At 43.2% G+C, this 24380-nt stretch overlaps 1 protein-coding gene across 1 annotated transcript in view; it reads right to left on the bottom strand.

Moving 5' to 3' along the window:
* LOC110140923 (piezo-type mechanosensitive ion channel component 2) overlaps positions 1–24380 on the bottom strand; it is a 225108-nt gene that overhangs the window by 103223 nt on the left and 97505 nt on the right. The window contains 1 exon segment of the mRNA XM_070464537.1: positions 6497–6539. Coding sequence (XP_070320638.1) covers positions 6497–6539 — 43 coding nt within the window.

Raw genomic sequence — 24380 nt, 5'->3', positions numbered from 1 at the left:
GATTCCTCAGTCACTGTATCTCGCCAGTCAGAGCAGAAAAAGGACATTTCAAACCTACCCACTTCCTGCAAGGCCCGGGTGAGACAGCCTTCCCTCTGTGTGGGGCTGGCGGGTCAGGACAGCCACGTGAGGGTCCCCCAGGCCGCTCCACCTGTTCTCCCCTGGTGACTACGATCCCTGGGCTGCTGGCCTGCTCACTGAACAGCGTTTTCACTTGCTCTCTGGATGACAGGACCCCAGGCCACTTCTCCATCCCCAGGAAGAGTGAAGTGGGCATCAGCCTCAGTAGTGACCACAGGGAGGGTGTGAAAGGGGGACTTGGACATCAGAGCCTCTCAGAGGCAGGAGGGAGTCCGTCGTGGGTGAGGCAGCGGGTACAGGATGGTCCGGGGAGGGTGAGATAAGGGATTAACACATCGGCCTAGGACAAGTGGGATCCTGCCTAACCACAGTTTCCCGAGCCCCCTTGGCGCCGAGGGACGTGATCAACTGAGGTGACATGATTGCTCCTGCTGTGTGATAAGATCTTCAGAGGTCCGCAGAGCTTAGAGAAAAGGAGGCACAGGCTTCACAAGCAGAAAGACAATGCAACCTGGTCCTGCATAAAGAAGTCACTTAGTCCTCTGAATCCTCATTTACACATCACTGTGTGAATGAAACCACTAGACTCTGGAAGGTGTGTGACAGTATCACGTTTGCTACTTCCAAGATTTCGTGTACGTTTAGAAGTCTGTGTGGTTGTGAGCGTGTAGAGACAGGTCGGGGAAAAAGAAGAGCCAGGAGGAACTGTTTCCACTTTGTTCATCGCGGGTGATGGGTTTCCAAGGATTCTGATGGAAAACTCACAGAGCTCCTCCGAAATCTGCCTCATATAAACTGTCTCTTAATTCAAGCAATGATGCTTGGTCACGAGCTGAGGTGTTTAACTGGCTGGGCTGCGGGAAAGACATTTCACTGCAGTTACAGCTATAAAAGAGCTAATTTCAGGACCTCACGATGCAGAGCGAATGAGAAATCTGAACCGAGGCTTGGGAGTATCTGCTAGCACGATTCCCCAAAACATTCCATTCTACAGACTCAACATCCAGATTTTACCTCCGTATCAAACAGCGTGAACTTCCTATTATTCACGGTGCTGTCTGCACCAAGGTTTGAAAAAGCTTTCAGAGATCTATTACACAGTTCATTTGCTCATGTCATTAATGAAATATAAAACGTTCTGGCTTGGTACCTCACATTTTGTACAGAACAAGGTGCCAAGCTTACCACCTGGGAATTTGGGATTTCAGTTCATGAATGCACCATTCTCCATAGGACCTGATCTTTATCACTCATTCATTCAGAGACTGTTTATATTAAGTCCTAGGGACCTGACTTAGTGAAGTTGGAGATTACAAATCAGAAAATCTTTCCTTCCAGACATATTTTGAAGGCAAAAGGATGAAGGATTACATCTTTCTTTTTCTAGAAGAAAAATAGATCTGTTCACTAAATACTTAGTAAATGATGTCATTGTGCTTGAATAAAAAAAGTTCCTTTCCAAGTTGGAAGTCAAAGTCTTAGGTAAAGCTCTCAACAGCCTAAGAAATGGATATCACCTACTTTTATTATACACATACACACAATATACACACATATATACTTATGCACACACATACACACAGAAACACACACACAGACACACACACATATGTGAATATATTAATCATAGGTTTTACTTTCCATTTCAAGAATAACCAAGGTATTTTGGCCAGTCAAGGAAAACAGCAAAATTAACCAGCTGCATGAGTAAAGTCCAATGAAATTGATTATATGATATCACAGGATATAAAAGTCTCAAACATAAGATCTAACTTTTCTTTCAATTGTATGGGACTTAGTGACATGTGTTATGGACTAAATGTTTTTGTTCTCTCAAAATTCACCTACTGAAATTCTAACCCCTCAATGAGACAGTATCAAAATATGAGGGTCTTTGGGAAGTGATCAGGTCATGAGTGTGGAGACCCAGTGAATGGGATTAGTGCCCTCATAAAATGCTTGTTTATGAAACATTTATTGAATGCCTATCACTGGACAACCCTTGGGCTGGCACTAGCAGGTGTAAAATGAAAAGACGTACATCTCAGCAGCAAGGGTCTAGAATGACACACAGTAAGTCCACACAAGATCATGAACACATTTGGTGGCTTCGTGACAGGAGGTGCTGGAAGACAGAGGAGGGAGCCTGAGGGTGGTGGCTGTGGGGCTGGGGAGGTTTGGGAGGAGGTGGGGTTGTTGGGTACCAGCAGCTGCCATTGTCCTGAAGGAACCACAGGCAGGAAAGGGGGAAACCAATGAAACACAGTTTTCAGACATCTGCTAAGCTCCCGGACGCTGCTGCCACAGAATCAGGTCCTTACATGTTTCCCTCTATCTGATCTTTTATTTGCTCATCAGGATGCATCTCACGGCAATATTACTAAAAGGGCAGGCTCACTCCCTAGGTCCCCTCCTCGCTCCCCATCATAGAATGTACAGCAGAGGACAACTTGGCTTTCTTTTTCCTGGAGAAAGCTTTGCGGTTTGGCTGACTCAGTCACTTTTTTTTTTTTAGATGTGACCACTTTGAAATACTCTGTTAGCAAACAGACTGATGGGCAAACTTCAAAGGACACAGCACTAAAAGGATCAATATCTCTCACAATGGCTCTAAAGGGCCAGACAGCTTCATTTAGGATATAACTGGAATTCCCTTGAAGAGAAAGATGGTGTTAAACTTGAGAAGAAATCAAGCAAGGCCATGTTTAACAGCACTGCATGACACGGTCTTTAATGCACAGTAACCCCATCTATCAATATCTATTCTGTATTTCATGACACTTGATACAGGGCAGAGACAACTCCTGCCCTTACATGAGAAAACATGTGACAACACAGGAAAACAAAGGGTGATGTTTTAAGATAACATCTAAAACTAGGGATGTTCACCAAACTTAGACTACAGTTCAAAAATACAGCCTTTCACTCAATATATCCCTTAATAATATTTTAACGTATACATCTATTCAGAAGAATATCCATTTAGAGAGGCATTATGATAAGCAAATTTTACTCCCTGGCTTTCTTCAAAATATTCATAAAATGAGAACAGCTGATAAGACTTGAGACTAAAGACAATGTTCCCAGAACTACAAGGATACAAAAAATAAACAACACAAAACCAAAAAAAGGCTACAATTCAAGCATTCAGTGTGGCTGGATATAGAAAGCCAGGCAGACCTTCTCTTGAACACAGGTCAATGTGTGTGGCTACAGCTCTCTGGGTAGCTGCTTGGTTTTCTTTAGGTTTCTTTACCTGTGAGATGGGGTCACAAAGGCTGGCCAGCAGCCAGTCCTGCCAGATTCCTGTTTTTTCTAAATAAAGTTTTATTGGAAGAAAGCGTGCTCATTGCCTTCTGCTACCACACAAAGTGTATGGCCTATGGAACCTGAAATGTGGCCTCTCCCTCTTTAGAAAAAGTTTGCCAATCCCTGGTCTGTGGGACTGCTGTACAGACTGAAAATGATGCGACGGAGTCCTTGGTACATGACAATTGTTGTCATTACATCATTATTCAAGTAGGCAAAAGGTTAAGGTCACGCAAACTAGAAAGAAAATGTTTCAATTGCCGAATCCTGCAAATCAATGAATCCTTAACCATCTTAGAAGAAGCTCTTGCTCTTAGACTTCCGCTCAGGAAATGGCAAAGAATCTCAGCCTGAACTCCACTGTATGGAAAAATGACTCAGGATTAATGTGGATTAGAAGGACACCAAGCTACCATTTCTCACCCATCAGGCTGGCAAAAAACCTCGAGTGTGACAGCACTTTCTGTTGGTGAGGCTCTGGGGAAATAATTGCCAAAGCTGCTGCCAAAATTTTAGGGAAACTTGGCAATGTTCATCAAAATTCCACAAAAATTTACTCTTTGATTGTACTCAGGAATCTATCCCTAGAATACCTGGCAAAAATACAGGCATGCACAAGGTTGTTCATTACAAAAGCCAAAGGCTGGAAAATGCCTAAATGTCCACCCTCAGGACAGATGGCGGATGCCAGGTTCAGAATCCTAGATGGGCTTGGTAACTCCCACTGTGCTAGAAGGACAGAAATGAGAAAAGACCAGGTGGCCATCGACAAAGGATAACAAGTCACCATGAAGCTGTCCCCAGTGGCCAAAGAGGAGCGATTTGAGTTTATGTGAATCAGAGGGTAGACTGACAAGGTAAACAAAGCCACAAACAGACACTCCAGACAAGACAGCGGTGCTGCAAGACGGAGGAGCTGGTTTCCTCAGAAGCTAGTGAATAGGAAGAGAAACCCAACGAAGGTGGGAAAGCCTCGGGGACACAATCTCAATACAGAGGTGGAGATGTGGCAACAGAACAGAATCGGTGGTGACAGTGGTAACTGGTCACACAGTGGTGATCATTTCATGACATATAAAAATATCAAATCAATATGTTATACAGCTAAAACTAATATAATATTATATGTTAATTATAACTCAGTAAAAAATTTTTTTAATTTTTAAAGCTGAAAAAAAATTTAATAGTAAGTGTGGGCTTTAGGAGGATGCTGATTCAACCAGTGTCTGTAAGACAACACTTTTGAGATGATCAGGAAGTGTATGCACTGATCGGTATTAGATGGTGCTAAGAACTGGCTGGTACTTGTATTCGGTACCAGTACAGCATCATGATTCTGCAAGAGAACATCCATTTTTTCACAGACATACACTGACTTAGGTAGGGGTGATGACACAGTATCTGAGGTTCTGTTTGCAATATTTCAGTCCCATCCAACCCTAAAAGTGGACAAAGCAAGTATAGCAATTTCTTCCTGAAGCCAGGAGATAAATAACTGATGTTCAATTTGCTATCCTCTCTCCTTTGACAAGACTTTGGGTCTTGAAAGACTTCTGTAAGTTTACAATAAACCTTGATTTAGGGATAGAGTGAACAAACAAGTGGGCTTCCCTGGTGGTCCAGTGGTACCTGCCTGCCAATGCAAGAGACGTGGGTTCGATCTCTGGGTCAGGAAGATCCCCTGGAGAAGGGAATGGCTACCCACTCCAACATTCTTTCCTGGGAAATCCCATGGACAGAAGGGGGGTGGCAGGCTATGGTCCATGGGATCACAAAGAGTCGGACATGACTTAGAGACTAAAACAACAGCTTCTTTGGTTATCTTTGACATTTTTCGATACACAAAAGAAGAATCAAGAGAAAGATGCTTTGGGGAAGGTCTCACACACACAAAGCTGCATGTGATTTTCAGCCTGAAAGCTGATCCACCAGATCTGCCCGCCCCAAACCAACATCATCCAATAACCTCAAGGACCAACCATGAGAACTCACTGAGAGATCGACAGTGACTGCGCTGATGGCATGGATGAGCACGCAGAGAAATAAACAGACTCTTGAGTCAATTACAAATGGTACCAGAAATGCCATCACAGTCAGCCTGGTGATGAAATATCTGTTCTTCCTCACTACTGGAGAAATAATGCATTTTAAGGTATTTTATTACTCTTTTCATATGCTGAAGCACTCCATCAGCTTGATTGATACACATAAAGACACATTTTGAAAAATGAGTAATACTCTACTGTTAAATGTAATGAAATCATAGCACACTGTAAGCTGTACTCTCCAAAATTCAACTCTTAACTTCATGTGGTGTTTGGAAAGCTAGAGGGCCATTGACATTCCAATCACTGGACACCATGGCTTCACCTCCTCAAGGCACAGGATTTACATTTATTTTTTAAGCTAAAGATTTTAGTAAGAAGTCTTTTGAATGCAAAAATGCTATTATGTTGTAAAGAATTAGTCAAAATCTACCTTTAGAGCAAAAAAAAAATTTAATTACTTTTCTGTCTCAATAGCTGTTTCGATGCTGCAAGTTCACTGTGAGATGTTCAATTGCCCATATGGTGTCATTAGGGCTATACTGACCCTACCTGCACATTTTCTGATGTTATCATGAGTCAATTTTTTTTTCTTTTCAGGAAATGCTGGTGCAGAAATGCTTTTAGCTATGAGTGACATGATCTCAGCCTTTCACTTGGAGCAGATAAGATCACATAATTTTAATAATCAGGAAGATATCAATATAAATATAAATTTCTCTGTACTAAACCTATAGAACTGAATATAACATATGACATCAGGAAGCAATAAGAGAGTCAACTCTCTTCCCTGCAATGCCCTAGTTCTACAACTTATCTTTCACACTGTTTCACAGTAGAAGAAGCATTTTCACATAAATTGCCCCATTTAGTCATCAATTTCAATCTGTGTGCAGGCAAGCATGGTATAAATCAAAGGTTTACTTTACAAGGAGACCGAGGCTCAAAAATGACGACTTACTCAAGGGCATGGTCACTGAAGTAGTGGTCGTGAGACCACCAATGGATAATCAGTGAACTGCTGGAATAAAACGGGTCATGAGTAACTGAACCCAGCTCACCTTTCGAAGCCGATCTGTCGGAAAGTCTTCTCCCAGGTTGAGCCTGCAATGGGGAGGAAGGGACACAATCAATGCACATCAAAGACTCAGTTCTGCCCAGTTACACAGCCTGATAGAGATTTGCTTGTACTGATACATGTAAGTGGGGTGACTGTCTTCCCTCTCAGAGACCAGTCTGGGTGAGCAACCCCTGCCATGGACAACACCCACCCCTTCCACTGCTGACATGGTTGCCCATTATTCAACCTCTCCAAGTCTACATGTGTCCTGAGCAGAAAAATGAGTAATACTCTCCTGTTAAAAATAATGAAATAGTAGCACATTACAAGCTGTACTCTCCAAAATTCAACTTCTAAATTCGTGCGGCATTTGGAAAGCTGGAGGACGCTCTGATGTTCCAATTCACTGGACATCATGACTTTACCTCCTCAACACTGAAGCACAGGATTTATGTTTATTTTTAAAGCTAAACATTTTAATCAGAAGTCTCCTGAATGCAAAAGTGCTGTTTCCAATGACATGATCTGAAGGGTATCCAAGTCCCCAAAAGAAAAGATGGGTATAAACATGATTTTCTGTTATTTTTCCATGTTTCTCCTTACACTATATGCGTGACTATTTTCTGAGTACTTTATATAAAGAAAAATGCTCATTTTAATCAAAGACCATGTTAATAAGAAGTCTGCATTTATAAGAGTTCAGGGTTCTGCTAAAGGAAATCAACCCTGAATATTCTTTGGAAGGACTGATGAAGCTCCAATACTTTGGCCACCTGATGCAAAGAGCCAACTCACTGGAAAAGATCCTGATGCTGGGAAAGATTGAGGGCAGGAGAAGAAGGGGATGACAGAGGATGAGATGGTTGGATGGCATCACTGACTCAATGGACATGAGTTTGAGCAAACTCTGGGAGGTGGTGAAGGACAGGGAAGCCTGGCGTGCTGCAATCCATGGGGTCACAAAGAATCAGATACAAATTAGCAGCTGAAGAACAACAAGGGTTCTGCTCAGCCACACTTTCACATTTTCCCAATGCACTGTCAGGAGCAACAATAATTTGACTTCAGTAACTGTTTGAGTTATCACCTCTGCTCAACCCCCAGACTTAATTCCATGAGCTGTGTCATGTACTAGTTGCTTTAATAATCACAGAAGATAATCACCACCTTTCCATACAATTTGGTCCTACAAATAGGAAGTGGTATGTTCAGCACTGGGTCTCCAGAGGCAGCTAAGAAGTTATGGTGCTTCTTTTCCTCAAGTCAAAATAAATCAGGAGGGCATTTAGGTTTCTTTCTAGAGAACTCTGCCTCCAGCACTTTATTCTCAGGTGGCCACTCAGTGCCTCCCGGGCATTAGACAGGATGGTTTCCAAGCTAGTCTAAGCGGGCATGAATGTGGGGTCTCACTAAGGGACCTGAGTTCATACTACTTCGTTATGATGGAGCATTTTCAATAACTGCTATAAATGATGCAAGGCTAAACTTGGTATCTGAACTATACACACCTGCATCCACACACAATTTAAAGCAGATTCAGATTTATCTCCTCAGATGAAGTTACTCTTGCCCAACTGAATTCCAACAGGCTTTGCTGAGTAGGAGGAAAGCCATGGAATTTTCGTTAAGCAGTCCAGGAATTTCTCGTGGCCCCTGGCCTGGGGGAGTGGGCCCCATAAGAATGTCCTGTGTCCTGTGAGTCACATGCTAGACAGTGGAGATTCCCCAGCTCAGGAATTCTTGGACAACAGTTATCCTGCCCTTGAGACACTAGCCATTAAGATGCTGGTCAAAAATTATAACCTGAATCAGAAACCACGCTGAATTCCAGGGCAGCTGGCAACAGCCTGGCCGAGACTCAGGTGGGAGAGATGAAGAACCTTGTGCCGAGTGAGAAGCAGACAGTCTGTGCTGGACCCAGCGGAGAGGGTCGCAGTGGGAGCTGGGGTAGGGAGGCGTTCCGATGCTATTCTCCTTGACTTCCCTTGCTTTCATTGAGAAACAAGCCACCTTTTAAATTTTTCCACATTTCCATTTTCTCCCCCTAGATATTCTCAGTGCATTCCTATATTGATTTTTTAAAAATAAACTCAATTTATTATCAAAGTAAAATAAAAATAAGTGACTTTGCTCTATTGTACTATCAGGCTTTTAAAACATGGAAATTTAAGTAAGAAATCAGTTTCGTATTTCTGAGAAAAATAAACTTACTCAAAAAGGGTAGAGTAAGGCAAAAGTTTCGGGGGCAAGACTTCTAGTGCTCCTTAAAATAAAGATTAACCCACTCAACTAAGCACAGTGGAGATGGGGGAACACACTTTTCTTCATCACTAGAAGTCAACTTAATTAGTAATTTGAGCATCCTACATACCATAGATGCTCATCATTGTCTGCTGGTGATCCCCTACTAAGCACCTTAATGTTAGGTATGGGACTGAATATATGAAAATATGGTTTCTTCCCTCAAACACCACATACTCCAGAGGTTTGGGCTTTTGTGTCTTTTGTGAGCACTTAGTCACGAGGGAACGAGAAACACACAATAAATGGAACAGACGTGTCCAGATCCTTTGGCACCAAGCATATTTTTGACAGCCCATTATTCAGTTGCTGGGGAATTCTTTTAAAGCCATTCCCCATGTTTTACATGGTAAAGTAATATTATTCTCCTATGCCAGAAAAGTCCAACACGGAGAGAAAAGTAGGGAAAACAAAGTCGCTGGCAGACTGCCTTGATTCAACACTTTTAAAAATGAGATTTATAATATGGAGCAGTCTAGAACACATTACCATCTTCAGGTGAAAGCAAAGGACAGCAAAAACAACAGGAAAGGAAAATACAGCAGAGATATGGATACAGTTCACAAGAGGGGGGTTCCGATCCAATTTTAGATGAAGTAGTTAGAAAGAATGCATTGCAGTTCTTCACTTGTAAAAACTGGTTACCAAAGGGGAAAGGTGAGGGGGGAGGGATAAATTAGGAGTTTGAGATGAACATATACACACTACTGTATATAAATAGATAACCAACAAGGACCTACTATATAGCACAGGGAACTCTGCTCAATATTCTGTAATAACCTGTAAGAGAAAAGAATCTGAAAGAGTATCTGTATGTATACCTATAACTGAATCACTTTCCTGTGCACTTGAAACTAACACAACATTGTAAATCAACTATAACTCAATTTTTAAAAACCCAACAGGTTACACTCACACCCCATTAGGTGCCGACTTCATACATATTAGTTCATTTAATCCGCGAGGTCAGTACTACTATTAACTCCCTGCTTTCAGGTGATAAGCTGAGGGGGGCAGACCCCAGACCCAGCACTGTATTTAACTCCCTCCCTCACTGCTTTATCCTGCATGGGGTCCTGTCCTCATCTCTCCATCCTTCTTCCTTTTCCTCTTCTTTTTGTCTTTCCTATCATTTGTCTCTTGCCACAATCTGGCTATAATACGAGATTCCAAATGTTTTATTTTTAGCTCCATAAAGTTTTGTGTGTCTGGTTATTAACTTGAGAAGCATGAAGTGTCTACAGCAGGGATTCTGCAGCATCCAGCCCTCCTCCATCAGCAGGACTAGTGAGCTACTCCTGCGGGAATTTTGTTAGACACACAGCACGTCCCGAAGGAGCTCAGTCCACACAAAAACATTGAGACTCGTACCCCAGACACGTGGAGTAGACCTGCTTGTTCTTTATTTTGTCCGATTTTTCTGCAGCAGCGGTTTAAAACTGAAGGACTTTGCCTGCTACTTGAAACCAGACAGCTGAGTTCTCCCAGCCCTGCCTCTGGTTTGTAATTTTTTTTTTAAACAAATTACCCTGGGGTCTTTACAACACTAGAGGGTTTTCCACAGCTCCCATTCGGTTTGTCATTTCATTTTTTCATAAACGTTATTCAAAACTGTAAAAATTTCTATCTTTATGTTGTAGGTTAGTTACTCATTTTGTTATGTTTCCTCACTGATTACTTTCATCAATCACTTAAAGTCAACTTCTTGCTCACTTTCTAATACAAAAAATGTAACTTAGTTTTTCCTATAAGTTTCAAAATGCAATTAGAAAACCGGTGGTCAAACAAGGCACAGATTTTCTCCTAACTGAATAGTCCTACACCAAGTATGTCCCAGACGTTAACAGCCGCTTGAACTTGGACCTGCACCTCTGCTTTTTTTCAAAATAATTAGCAGAAAAGGACTAATAATTCATGGAAGTGGTAGATTTTTTTGCCAGCATGTTCCTATAAAAATGGAAGCATTTTCATATATCATAAGAACTGCCAGACAGCTGAACATGGGACCTGGCACAGAAATTGGTGACAAAACACTCAAATACCAGGAAATTGTATCACTTATGAGTTTTCTTCATTGACATTATTTTTAACTCTTTAAAGGAAAAGTTTTTCCTATCCAATCAAAGAGTCAAGATTCTACTATACACTGAACGCTGGACAGGATGTGAAATTCTAAGAGGAAAATAATAGAACCTTCTCAGTTGCTTAGGAGTGACATTTTACTCTGCAAGTGTGAAGAGGTTCTTGTGTTGAATTGTGCCTGAGCTCCATCAAACCACGGAAACGGATACTCTGATGGGTGATGTATACACACGCAACGCACTTTTCCCAGACAAGGAGCAACTTCAGCTTTTTGGGTGAAATGAAGAGGTCTGCAAAATTTTTCTGAGTCCTAATTCCAGAAGATATTTATCATTAGGGGATTAAAAGTAACTATAAAAGATAAGGATAAGGAAAAAAATTCTTTACCACTCCTTAATTAACACTTCTAAAAAATATTAAATGACCTATACAGGTATAGTTTTTAAAGCATCATTTTTTCCTCTATCTAATACTCTTGTTTTTTAATGTACATTACTCCCTGCTCTGACCTTTAGTATCTATATGACACTGCTTTAGTCACATAATAATAATGTAACTCTTTCCATGTCAATAAATATGGGCCCATGATCAATTTAAAGTACATAGTGTTACATAATTTAATAAACTGTAAATTCCTTATCAATTTCTGGTGCTATATGAATTATACCTACATTTTTGCTATTACATATAACAGTGTTTTGAACACCTCTTACATATACCTTTGAACATTTATTCAGTTATTTAAGGTAAATTTCTCAAAGTAGACCTATTGTACTGTGATGTGTCAGATGTAAAGTTTTGGTTAATGCTATAAAAATTTTTACCCTCAAATTTTATTCAAATATATATACTTGACTGAATTGTTTTATGGATCTTTTTATCTCTTATAAGACATTTTCTTTGAACTTATATTTTCAGAAATAAGAATGAATTAAACAAACATTCTTAGGTTTGTACACAATGTTAGTATTTTCTTTTGTGAACTTTCTTTCGCTGAATTCGCTGTGCAGCCTCAGGGATGGGGTCTCAGGCCTGCACAGTCCGGGGTCACATGCAGGGGAGGTTGCATGCTTCCGGGTGTCTCATCTGGGCAACCCCATCCAGCCTCACTTCCACTTCCCAGTATTGTCATCTGATCCACCCTTTAACACTCTCAGATGTCAGCATCTTCTTTTCTTTTCTGCTTTTGGGCTTCCCAGATGGCGCTAGTGGTCAAGAACTCACCTGCCAATGCAGTAGACAGAGACACAGGTTAGATCCCTGGGTGGGGAAGATCCCCTGGAGAAGGAAATGGTAACCCACTCCAGTATTCTTGCCTGGAGAACCCCATGGACAGAGGAGCCTGGCGAGCTACAGTCCATAGGGTTGCACAGAGTTGGACATGACTGAAACCATTTAGCCATGCATGCACTTCTTTAGACAGACTCTGTTGAAGTGCAAGTTCCTGGCTCCCAGAGATATTCATGGAGAGCCCTGTTCTCCACCCAGAACCCTAAGTTTGTTCAGATGAGGAGACTCATGCGGAGTTTCCAGGCCTCAGATGGGTTGAGGGTACGGGGGGTGGGGGAGTCCTCTCTCTCCCCGCAGGCTCACAGAGAGGCTGATGTAACAGTCCTGGGATAGCCAAGCATCTTCTCCAGAATCATGCTTCTTACTGATAAATATTGCTGACATTACAGGCACATATAAGAATGTCTGACTAATCTCCTGGCACAGAGTACAATCCCTGAGCTTGAAATGTGAAGCAGCTGAAAAGCCATCAGTCAGCTTTTAAAGATGCAGCAAGTACCCGCCTTTTAAAAAGTTTCTCCATACTGTACTTTCAAACACGCAGTGTCTGGTGGCACCTGATGCGAAGGCTGAAGCATTCTTGGACTCACAACAGAAGCCCCCTCTCTGTGCTCTTCCAGGAATCCAGATGCACACTGTTCATGGCAGACAGAAACTTGTCTGGGCGCTGATAACTCTAGCAGGCGGGCTCCTTCACTTTATTGTGTCCTCTCTGCTTTTGGTCAAAGTGAGACATAGAAACTGCATTTCTAGGGGAATAAAACATTTATGATGAGGGCGGGCAACCCAAAGAACTCAGACATGGGTAACGTATATAGTCTGGGGGATTCAGACCTTCAGGAGCCCCTCCTTGATTATCATGCCCTCCCCTCCTGCAGAGGCAGGGTCCCTAACGCAGTTCCTTGGAAGTGACTTCCCAGGGGAGGAAGCGGGGCCCCAGGCAGATGGTTAGGAAAGGAGACAGGATACCCCCCACCACCTGCCCAGGCCTTGGGCTTTGAAACAAACACCAGTTTCCTTCGACAGACAGGCAGAGGAGGGTTTGGACGGGAAATGGAACGTCTACGAAGCAGAGGAGGGTGATGAGCTCTGCTTGGGGGTGCAGGCTGACAAAGGGAAGTCCTGAGTGTGGCCACAGACTGCTCCAGAGGGGAAGAGAAGCAGGCAATGGGCTGCTGGCAGGGCACGTGCGCTGCTGCTGTCTTGAGGTCTCGGGGATGAGGCACACACACCCACCGGGTCCCTGGGTCCCCAGTCCTCGGCCTCACATGTGATCCTCACTCCCCTTCACAGGAGGAGCCAGAGTTTTAGATTTTCAATCCCGCATCCTTACAACACTATAAATAAACAATGAAAGAGCTTCCCTGGTGGCTCAGGCAGTAAAGAATCTGCCTGCAATGCAGGAGACCCAGGTTGATCCCTGGGTCAGGAAGATTCCCCTGGAGAAGGAAATGGCAACACACTCCAATATTCTTGCCTGGAGAATCCCATGGACAGAGGAGCCTAGTGGCTATAGTCCATGGGGTCATAGAGTCAGACACGACTGAGCAACTAACACTTCCACTTCACTGTCAAACAATGAAAAGGAGGTGTTGAAAATGAAAAAAAATATGATGAACACGGAGCAGGTGGTTCAGCCAGCACAATCCCTGATCTGGACTCTGTTACATCCTGGTCCATGGAGCTGGCTTGACAAGAGCCGAGAGATCCTGGTGATTCTTAGCAACCTGAAGAGATCCAGGGCCACAGTGCTAGGAGATGCCTCACTTCACAGGCCAGAACATCACTTCCCGGTTGTGGTTCAAAGTGCAGAAACATTTGTAAAGAGCTGTGAAACCTTTGAGGGCTTTCCAGGTGGTGCTAGCTGTAAAGAATCAATGCAAGAGATGTAACAGACATGGGTTCGATCCCTGGGTCGGGAAGATGCCCTAGAGAAGGGCATGGCAACCTACAGTATTCTTGCCTGGAGAATCCCACGGACAGAGAAGCCTGGTGGGCTATAGTCCGTGGGGTCGCAAAGAGTCGGACACGACTGAGCAACTTAGCAAGCACGTGAAACATTTGGGCATGTCTGGCCCCTTTCTATTGGTGAGAAACTTACAGCACTTCACCTTCATCCTTGCTTAATGATTTAATTCGGATGCATTAACAGAGAGAGGGAAAAAAAAGAACCCTGGATTGTCTTTGTGCTGGCTCAAGATTTATAGAACTTTGCGGAGGCTTTGGCTGACTGCAGCCTCCCAGCTGCTGCTGAAAAGGTCTTTGTGTAAACACCCCCGGCAGTAACCACAGCTGCAGCACATGGCAGAGCCATAGAAAAAGTCCCTGTTTATGTGACGAGCTGGAGCGTCTTGCCTGAGCGCCCTGCTAAGATGCAGGCTCCATAGAAGAAACCAGGGCGCGGAGATGCTCCTAAGTGATGCTGATGCCCTGGTCTGTGTGATGGGGACCTGTCATTATCCTGTGTTTACTGAAGTGAGTCCAGAGTGGTGCAGAATCACCCCAGGGGCAAAGGCATCCTGGATGGTCTTGACAGGATTTCTACACCTTTTCCTGGGCCTTCAAGGAAGGCTGGACAGTCTGAACAAAAGAGAAACAGCTCTTCCTGACTGCTCGCTGCGAACCATAATTTTGCATTTCCGAAATTTCACATTTGGGAGCCATTTCAAACGAGGCACAAGCAGGAAACTGGGCTCACACACTTGCATCTCACCTTTGAGGGTCTGGGAAGAAGAGGGTCCAAGGTGGGTTGGGAGAGGGAAGGGCTCTCACCCCGCTCTTGGCCCCATTTGCAACCAGTCCTCAGAGGAGAGGCTGCTGTTCCTGCCCACAGATTATTTTATGTTATTGAAGTATATTTGATTTACAATATCGTGTTAGCTTCAGGTGTAGAGCAGAGTGACTAGTAATACATATATACATATTCTTTTTCAGATTCTTTTCCCTTATGTTGTTGTTGCTGTTGTTCAGTCGCTAAGTTGTGTCCATGTCCGACTCTGAAAAACCCGTGGACTGCAGCACACCAGGCTTCTCTGTCCTCCACTATCTCCCGGAGTTTGCTCAAATTCATGTCCGTTGAGTCAGTGATGCTATCTAACCATCTCATCCTCTGCTGCCCCCTTCTCCTTTTGCCTTCAATCTTTCCCAGCATCAGGGTCTTTTCCAGTGAGTCGGCTCTTCACATCAGGTGGCCAAAGTTGGAGCTTCAGCTTCAGCAACAGTCCTTCCAATGCATATTCAGAGTTGATTTCCTTTAGGATTGACTGCTTTGATCCCCTTGCAGTCCATGTGGCTACCCCTTTACAAACCCTACGATATCTCCTTAAACAAAGAACTAGCAAGATGATGGGCGGGTTTATACCTTTTAATATTTACAACTAAAAATGTCTTCCAAAATCCCATTAATTTACAACTTGAAACTTATGAAACTGATAGAGTTGACTGCTTTTGCTTATAAAAGCCATTTCATAGGATGCTTCCCTGGTGACTCAGATGGTGAAGAATCTGCCTGCAATGCAGGAGACCCGAGTTTGATCCCTGGGTCAGGAAGATCCCCTGGAGAAGGGCATGGCTACCCACTCCAGTATTCTTGCCTGGAGAATCCCATGGACAGAAGAGCCTGGTGGGCTACAGTCCATGGGGTCACAAAGAGTCAGACAGGACTGAGGACTAAGCACATAGGACTCAACATACCAGAAGCACATTTTTTAAAGAACCTTAGTAACTGCACTTCATTACTCTACTGAGCATGTGGAAAGTGTGGACGGAGCAGCTACTGCAGCTGAGCACATTTCAAGCCCTGAGTCAAAACCTGGGAGCAGAGCGTCCATGGTCTGTGCCTGCCTGCAGTGCATAGTCTAGGGCCGAAGAGAAGCAACAAAGACAGCAATGTGATTAAAAATTACAGCAAAGTTTTAAGAAGTAGAAGAAAGGAGAAGAATGCTTCGAACTAAGAGGTGGGGGGGTGGTGGTCACCTGGGGTCACAGTCGACTGTCCACGCAAAGCTCTCAGCCCACGTTAACCTGGGAGCAGGTGCCACATCCCAGGACTCACAACTTTCCTAACACTTTGGAGGAGAGAGTCGGTAGTATGTCCTAATGGGAAGTGACTCACTTAACAAAGCATCTTAGAAACCCCCTCTTCCTCACATTAGCCCAGGCTCAGGTCCTTGGAGAGGCCCCAGTCACTCTCCGAGCAGGAGAAGCAGGGTTCTGTGCCGTGACTCAGTGCTGGGGGCTGGCGCTGGCCCTTCAGCAGCTTCCGGGAGGAGGGAAAAATGATGCTCGCTCTCCTGCAGCAGGAAGGCCTCACCTCACTTTCTGTCCGAGCAGTTTTAGGATCAGGCTTCCGCAATTGCAATGTCTCAATTCTTTTTTTTTTGTTTTTTTAAGAAAGTCATGCAAACTTTACAGCTCGTAAACCTTCATTGGATTTATAAAGGTGGAGCTGGCTTTGGAATGTCTCCTGGAGCTTGTTCTCATGAAACTGCTTTTTAACACACTCTTCAAAAAAGAAAGAAAAGATCCTAGAAGAGAGGTTCAGAAGTGCCCAGACTGAAACGTGCCCTCAGTACCATGCGGCTGTTGTCAGAATCCTGGCCTTCATTGTCTCCTCCTTTCTGCTGATGTGAGGGTTGGCTAACTTTCCTGGCCGGGGGGACGTTCAAGGTCTGGCATCAAAACTGTAACAGTTTTGCCAAGACTAAAATACCTGGGGCTAGAATTTCAGCCCCTGAATGTAGGAAGGAAGCTGTCCGATGTCATCACTTCAGGCCAGCGGTCAGCAACTTGACCCACAGAACATACCTGTGCTGAAGATAAGAGAAGCCACACACTACAACCGGATTCCACCAGGCTCGGCTTGAAGGGTTGTCTACACACGTCAACAGAGCTCCCATCCATGGGGAACCTGCCCCAGCAGCCCGCTGCCCAGCAAGGCCTCCTCTAGAGCACTGCACCCTACCCCAGCCCTGCCTTGTAAACCTCCCCCTCCCCGACCCCGGGGCTGCCTTCTCCTCCACATCCTGGAGACCTGGGCTGCTTTTAAGCTTGTTTAAAGATCCATTTTAGCCTACTCTGCTTTCTTTACAATGAGAACTCCTAAAGCAGACTACCCAGCTTACTGTCAGCAAGAGAAGTGGATGTTTAGTTTATGAAAAGCAAACTAGTTGCTAGAAAATGACACGTAACAACCAGGAGATGGCATGGAATTAAACACATCTCCTCGAAGTAGCTGAGTGGAGCCACCTATGCCAGAGGCTCCCAGGTGGGTAAACAGAGGGACGCCCCAACGGGTGGAGTACCTGAGGGGTCTCAGGGTTCTTCGCTAACACACACAAGACGGCATAATGGACTTTTCTTTGGTTTTGAGTTTGGCTTCTGGATGGAGGAATTCTGGCCTTTCAGAAGTGCGCTCCCCCACCAGCTGTGCAATGACAGCACCTTCCTGTTCTGAGCCTGTGAGCTTTCTGTCGGGAGAAAGGGGCCAGAGCCACCCCACGCCCAGGCTGGGAGGGGACAGGTGACCGGGAATTCTCGCAGATTTTGGCTAAAGTGTTTAGTTGCTCAGTCGTGTCTGACTCTTTGCAACCTCACGGACTGTAGCCCGCCAGGCTCCTCTGTCCATGGGATTCTCAGGCAAGAATACTGGAGTGGGTTGTCATTTCCTTCTCCAGGGGATCTTCCTAATCCAGGGATCAAACCCGCATCTCCTGCATTGCAGGCAGATTCTTTACCATCTGAGCCACCAACTTAGCCATCTGAAAAATAGCACTTAAAGATCTCATTTTATATTTTTATATTCATTTCATATTCAATTCCACTTTATAATTGACCAAGCACTGAAGCAGGGCATCACCAGAGTAACAGAGCAAACCTGGGGTCAGAAGACTCATAGACTATGAACTTGTGAACTTGACCCTTGACCTCAGCTTTCTCATCTGTAAAATGGCTTTAATAATAACTGCCTCATGTGGTTCTTAGCATTAAATTGAAATAATACTGGGAAGCATGCTTTGCAAAGAGCCCAGTACTACAAAAAGCTAACATATTAGGCATCTAATAGATATTAATAGCAGTGAGGTCTGACCACAGGCAAACACCCATTTTAAGCTCTGACTTGTGCCAAAAATCCAGCGCCAGACGGAGGAAGGAAAGGCCCATAAATCAAACAGTCCCCTTAAGAAGCATCCTTAGGAAGTCAGCAAAGACTTGAACATTTTTAGCTTCCAGTTAAATGAGCACTGAACAACTCCAGGAAAGTGCTAGAAATCAATTATTTAGACTTCACATGTCATGAATAAAATACATTGTTCTAATAGACAATAATGAACTTATTGAAAGATTCCTCTTAACCAGAAAAGAGGATACTCAGTGCATTTTAAAAATGAATTAATAAGTGAATTCATTTTATAAATTAAGGTGACTTTCTAGAAGGAAATTTCCATCAAAAGAGACAGCTAGGTAATGGTTATTCACATTTCAAACACAGATTTACATTATTTTTAAAAACTTTTAAAATTGAAGTGTAGTTAACTTCCAACGTTGTGTTAGTTTCAAGTGTACACCAAAGTTACACACACATATGTGTATATTCTTTTTCAGATTCTTTTCCATCATATGTTATCACAAGATGTTGAGTAGAGTTCCCTGCGCTATACAGTAGGTCCCTGTTTAGCTATTTTATATACAGTAGTCTCTATATGTTAATCCCAACCTTCTAATTTATCCCCCACTCCTCTTCCCCCTGGTAACCATAAATTTGTTTTCTGTGTCTATGAGCCTATTTTTATTTCATAAATAAGTTCATTTTATCATTTTTTTAAGATTCCACATAAAAGTGATATCATATATTTGTCTTTGTCAACATAGTTTCAAGACAAGACTCTGTAAAAAGAGATTTAGCAAATATTTTAGGCTGCAGCAAAACTTTAATTCCCATGGATGCCTGTGCATTATGCCCTTAGAAGAGCTGAGACTGACATTGACAACCCAAGAAGAACATACATCACACACCACAAAAGCGACAGCCGTCAGGAAGGGTGACCTTTAGGCAGGACTGTTTCGGACGCTAAGGGTGCCTTTGCACAGGCCTGGGAGAGGTGTGCATGTCAGCTGACTCCCAGCTGGACTCCAGGCCACAGTTGTCCTCTTCAGAGACACAGCCTCCAGGGGTTGTTGGCCAGCTTCTGCAACAGCGAGCACCGCCGGAGGGGGCTACAGTGCAAACCTATTACCCACCACACTGAACATAGATGATCTCAAGATTGTGAGGGGTACACTTAACACCTTTGAGATACAGGCAGTGTTTTAGCTGTACTTCTAATCTCTGCACTTTTAACATGATTCCAACATATAATAAAAATTAAAATATACATAGAAGTGCTTACAGATCTCTACAGTATTAAGAATCACTGTAATAATGGTCATGCATACACAAATAAGCTACTCTGATATTCTGACTGATAATTCTTCATTTATCACAGAAATGAGTTATTATTAATTTTGTTAAATTATAACACTGAGAGATGCATTCTCAAGAAAACCTGTGATGCATGTTTTTTGATTAATGCAATCTTTGAATACCAGCAAATGTCAGATAATCCTAGTAAAAGCTGATCTGGTCCTCCAATTGTGGTATTGATGATCTTTTTTTTTTTTTTGTCTTTAAAAATGTCCTTTTTATTTTTATTTATTTATTTTTTTTTAATTTTTATTAGTTGGAGGCTAATTACTTTACATCATTACAGTAGTTTTTGTTATACATTGAAATGAATTAGCCATGGATTTACATGTACTCCCCATCCCAGTCCCCCCTCCCACCTCCCTCTCCACCCGATCCCTCTGGGTCTTCCCAGTGCACTAGGCCCGAGCACTTGTCTCATGTACCCAACCTGGGCTGGTTATCCGTTTCACCCTAGATAATATACATGTTTCAATGCTGTTCTCCTGAAACATCCCACCCTCGCCTTCTCCCAGAGTCCACAAGTCTGTTCCATACATCTGAGTCTCTTTTTCTGTTTTGCATATAGGGGTTATCGTTAAAGACCAGAAAGATAAAGACCATTACAGTATACTAACACATATATATGGACTTGATGATCTTTTATATCTATTTTTTTAATTTTAATTGGAGGCTAATTACTTTATAATATTGTGGTGGTTTTTGCCATACATTCACATGAATCAGCCATGGGTGTACATGTGTTCCCCATCCTGAACCCCTCCCCCCTCCCCATCCCATCCCTCAGGGTCATCCCAGTGCACCAGCCCTGAGCACCCTGCCTAATGCATGGTATCGATGATGTTTTAAGATTGAAACTTTTTTTTGTCTTCTTGATTGGAATGGGTTCCGAGAGTATGTTCATTGGAGAGGGTGAGAAATGGTAGGTTAGTGTGGTACAGACCAGAAATACTCAAGGTGGGGTGCGGACTGTGTATCTCTCAAAGAGGGAAATAACCCGAATCAGCTATAAGAGACTGGTCAATTCTTTATCCAAACTCTCATGTCATTTCCCAGTAATAATTCACAAGATGTGATCCTCTCTGACAACTTTCACTTATGGAGAATCTGACTCTATATCTTCTTTTATAACGTGTATGTGTGTGCACAAGCATGTGTTCACATGTGTGTTACAGAACTACAAAGCATGCAAATACACAAAGTGGTGTGACTTGCGTAGATACATGCAAATGTTTAGCTCCCTCAGTGATGGGACCTGAGGGTGTTACAGCCTGTTTGTAAAAACCAGCTTCTTAGAATCATGTTGATTATATTCCAGCACCTATACCTGCTCCAGAAAACAGACTATCTCCATCTCAACACAAGGTCAAGCATCCTTTAAGGAAGCTTAAAGGCTGAGTAACGGAACTCTGAGTGTTAACCCAGAGATCATCATTTATTGGTTGACAGAAATGGTAGTTAGATCTATTCTGAGATAAAATTTCCCAGGAAGCAGCAACCCAAGTTTTAATTCCCACCCCACCCCACACTGGCTAATGACTGAGAAATAAGAAACTTTTTTTCTCATTTCCTCCCACTTTGTAGCCGCCTGAATCAATACTAATGCAGGATATAGGTGAGAGTCCATGTAGCTTTGCCCTTCACATCAGCAAGCCTCCAGGAACAAGAAAAACCAAGAAAATGCCATCAATACCAACATGAATATGCTGGAAATCATGTTTTTTAAAAAGAGAGGCTGGACAAGAACTTTCTGGAGCTAGAGGTGTCCATCCTCTAGCACTCTCCCTAGAGGTCAGCCGAGAATTCTCCAGAACCTCACTCCCACCCCTTCGTCCACAATTGTAGGGCAGGATGGCTCCAGGAGGACAGGGAGCCATCCAGCCGGGGGCCCAGCAGGGACCTGCCCTCCGCCTTCCTGCTCCACCCGAAGGGGAGGTCTCAGAACAGGGCTGAGCGTGCTCGCGACATCAGCCAGAGCGGCAGAAAAGCTGCCGACTCCAAACCACTAACAGGGCCAACTTGTGCAACACAGCAGGCGAAAAGGTGCTTTTCTTCCCAGGACTCAAACAGAACACCATCACAGACCTCAGAACAGGGTGGAAGCCACACAGGTGGGAAAATCACTCGCCAACCCAACACTGTTACATCTTCCAACTATTTTTTTTCAACTAAGGAGCAGGTCATGTGAGTTACTGGAAATGCGTCTTTACCTATGACCAGTACCCTGATAACACCCTCATCTGTGTTGCCAAGAGAATGTCCTTCCTGAACTATAGATCCATTTACACAATAACCTACCCGACATTTCCTCTTATAGCTACACAGATGCATGGATCTGGATTTCAAACACCAAACTGACACCCACCCTCCCTCTCTCCCCAAGTCAAATCTGACCTTCCTCACGTGGTCCTTACACTGGTGAAACAGTACCTCCACCCACCCAGTCAGTCTCTTTCTCCTTCCACCATGCTGAAGTAGACAGCATTGTCTTTCTCGAAGCATCTCTTCTAAAATTCCTCTGCAGTCTCCTTAGTTCAGGTTCTTGTCACTGGCCCTTCCTCTTTCATCGCCCCACCTGCCATCACTCACATACACACCCCACACAAAGGTGTGCACTGTGGCCAGGATGATCTTTCTAAAGCATCACTCAGGAACCTCCCTGGAGGTCCAGAGGTTAAGATGTCACCTTCCAGTGGAGGGGGTGTGAGTTCAATCCCTGGTTGAGGAGCTAAGATCCCACATGCCTCTGGCCAAAAAACCAAACATAAAACAGAAACAATATTGCAACAAATTCAATAAAGACTTTTAAAATAGTCCACATCAAAAAAAAAAGTCTTTAAAGCATCATTCATTCCTATTTCTGCCGTTAAAACAAACAAACAAACAAACAAACCCTCAGAGGCTCCTGCTTCTGCTAAATTTAGAACTCGTCTAAGTGATATCCAAGACCTAACAATGCCTGGGTCACTTTCCATGCCCGGCAGCTGCTGGGGTTCCTCAGGCCTTGGGGGGATGACTTTATTCATCAGACACATGTTACTGCAGGAATGTGTTTGTGTGCCTACCCCTCACCTTAGAGGAGGAGCTCCCCAGAGCAGGGGATGCTACAGCAGTCTTATCTGTGGTTCCCTGGGGCTGACATACGCCCAGAACACAGAAGCCCCGTATGATCAACCAAGACTTGTTGAATAAATGAATGAAACATCAATAAGCTAGGAAGCGCTTTCAAAACCATCCTCTCTGATCTGGTCTTCACAACAGCAATTGAGATAAGAAATCACGACCTTTAGGATCTGCAGTGGGACCAGAGTTTACTACTCTGATGCCACCACTCTTCACAGAAGCCCCAAAGCAAATAACAAGGGGAAACTCTGATTTGTTCCCACGATGGTCAGTGACTTTTAAAAAAACATTCTTTGCTACTGTTATTCAGTCGCTAAGTCATGTCCGACTCTTTTGTGACCCCACAGGCTGTAACCTGCCAGGCTCCTCTGTCCATGGGATTTCCCAGGCAAGAATACTGGAGTGAGTTGCCATTTCCTCCTCCAGGAAAAAAAAAAATCTTATTAAGGTATAACTTACATAACTTAAAACTCATTCATTTTTGTATAATTCTTCAAGTTCTGACAAATGCATTCAGTCTTGTAACTACCACATCTGTCAAGATACAGAGTAGCTCCATCAGCCCCAAAGTCTCCCAGTCACTGGTGACTGCCAATCTATTTTCTTGGAGTTTGACCTTTTCTAGAACATCATTCATGTCACCATATGGGCTAGAGAATCTAAGACTGGCTTCTGTCACTCAGCATCTTTCACTGGAGAATCAGTTGTGTGTGGACCAGCACTGTGTACTTTTCACTGCTGATTAATACTCCATCCAGGATCTGCAGTTTGCTGATCCATTTACCAGCTGAAAGACATCTGGGTTTTTCCGAAGCTTGGGGCAATTACAAATAAAGGTACTGAGAACATTTGCTTAGAGATTTTTGTGTGAATATACATTTTCATTTCACTTCAGTAAATTTACAAAAGTAGGAGTTCTGGGTGGAACAAGTTGTATGTGGCTGACCATCAGATATACCAGCAACTGGTTTTCAAAGTGGCTGCATGACTCTGCATTCCTAGCAGCAATACGTTTGAATTCCAGGGGCTCTGCATCTTCACCAGAAGTTGGGGTCCTTCCTTCCTTCTGTTCTCCTATACTAAGAGATATGGAGCAGTAACTTCATGTTTTTAATGTTCATTTTCCTAGTAACTAATGATGTTAAGTGATTTTCATGCATTTATCTGTCATCTGATTATCTTCTTTGGTGCAGTGCCTGCTCAAAATTTCTGCCCATCTTTAAAGTTGAGATGTATGTTTTCTTGGTATTGAGTTTTGAGAGTTCTTCATATATTCTGGATGGAAATCCTTTACCATATATGTGATTTGCAAATATTGTCTTTCAATTTGTGGCTTCACTTTTTAATATCTTATTGGATTTTGAGAAGAAGTTCTTAATTTTGATATAAGTTCAGTTTATCCATTTTTTTCCCCTTTTGAATCATTCTTTTGGTGTCATATTTCAGAAATCATTTCTTTTGCCCAACCCAAGGCCTCAAAGATCCTATTTTTTGAAAAGAGTTTTATGGTTTTACATTTTAACTTCAATGATCCACTTTGAGTTAATTTTTATATAGGGTACAAGGTAAAGATTAAAGCCCTTATTTTTCATATGAATTTTAAAGTGGAATGGGTTTAAATATGGAA

Source organism: Odocoileus virginianus, unplaced genomic scaffold (assembly GCF_023699985.2).
Source record: "Odocoileus virginianus isolate 20LAN1187 ecotype Illinois unplaced genomic scaffold, Ovbor_1.2 Unplaced_Contig_27, whole genome shotgun sequence".
Lineage (NCBI taxonomy): Eukaryota > Metazoa > Chordata > Mammalia > Artiodactyla > Cervidae > Odocoileus > Odocoileus virginianus.
This window is presented reverse-complemented; position numbering and strand designations above follow the sequence as displayed.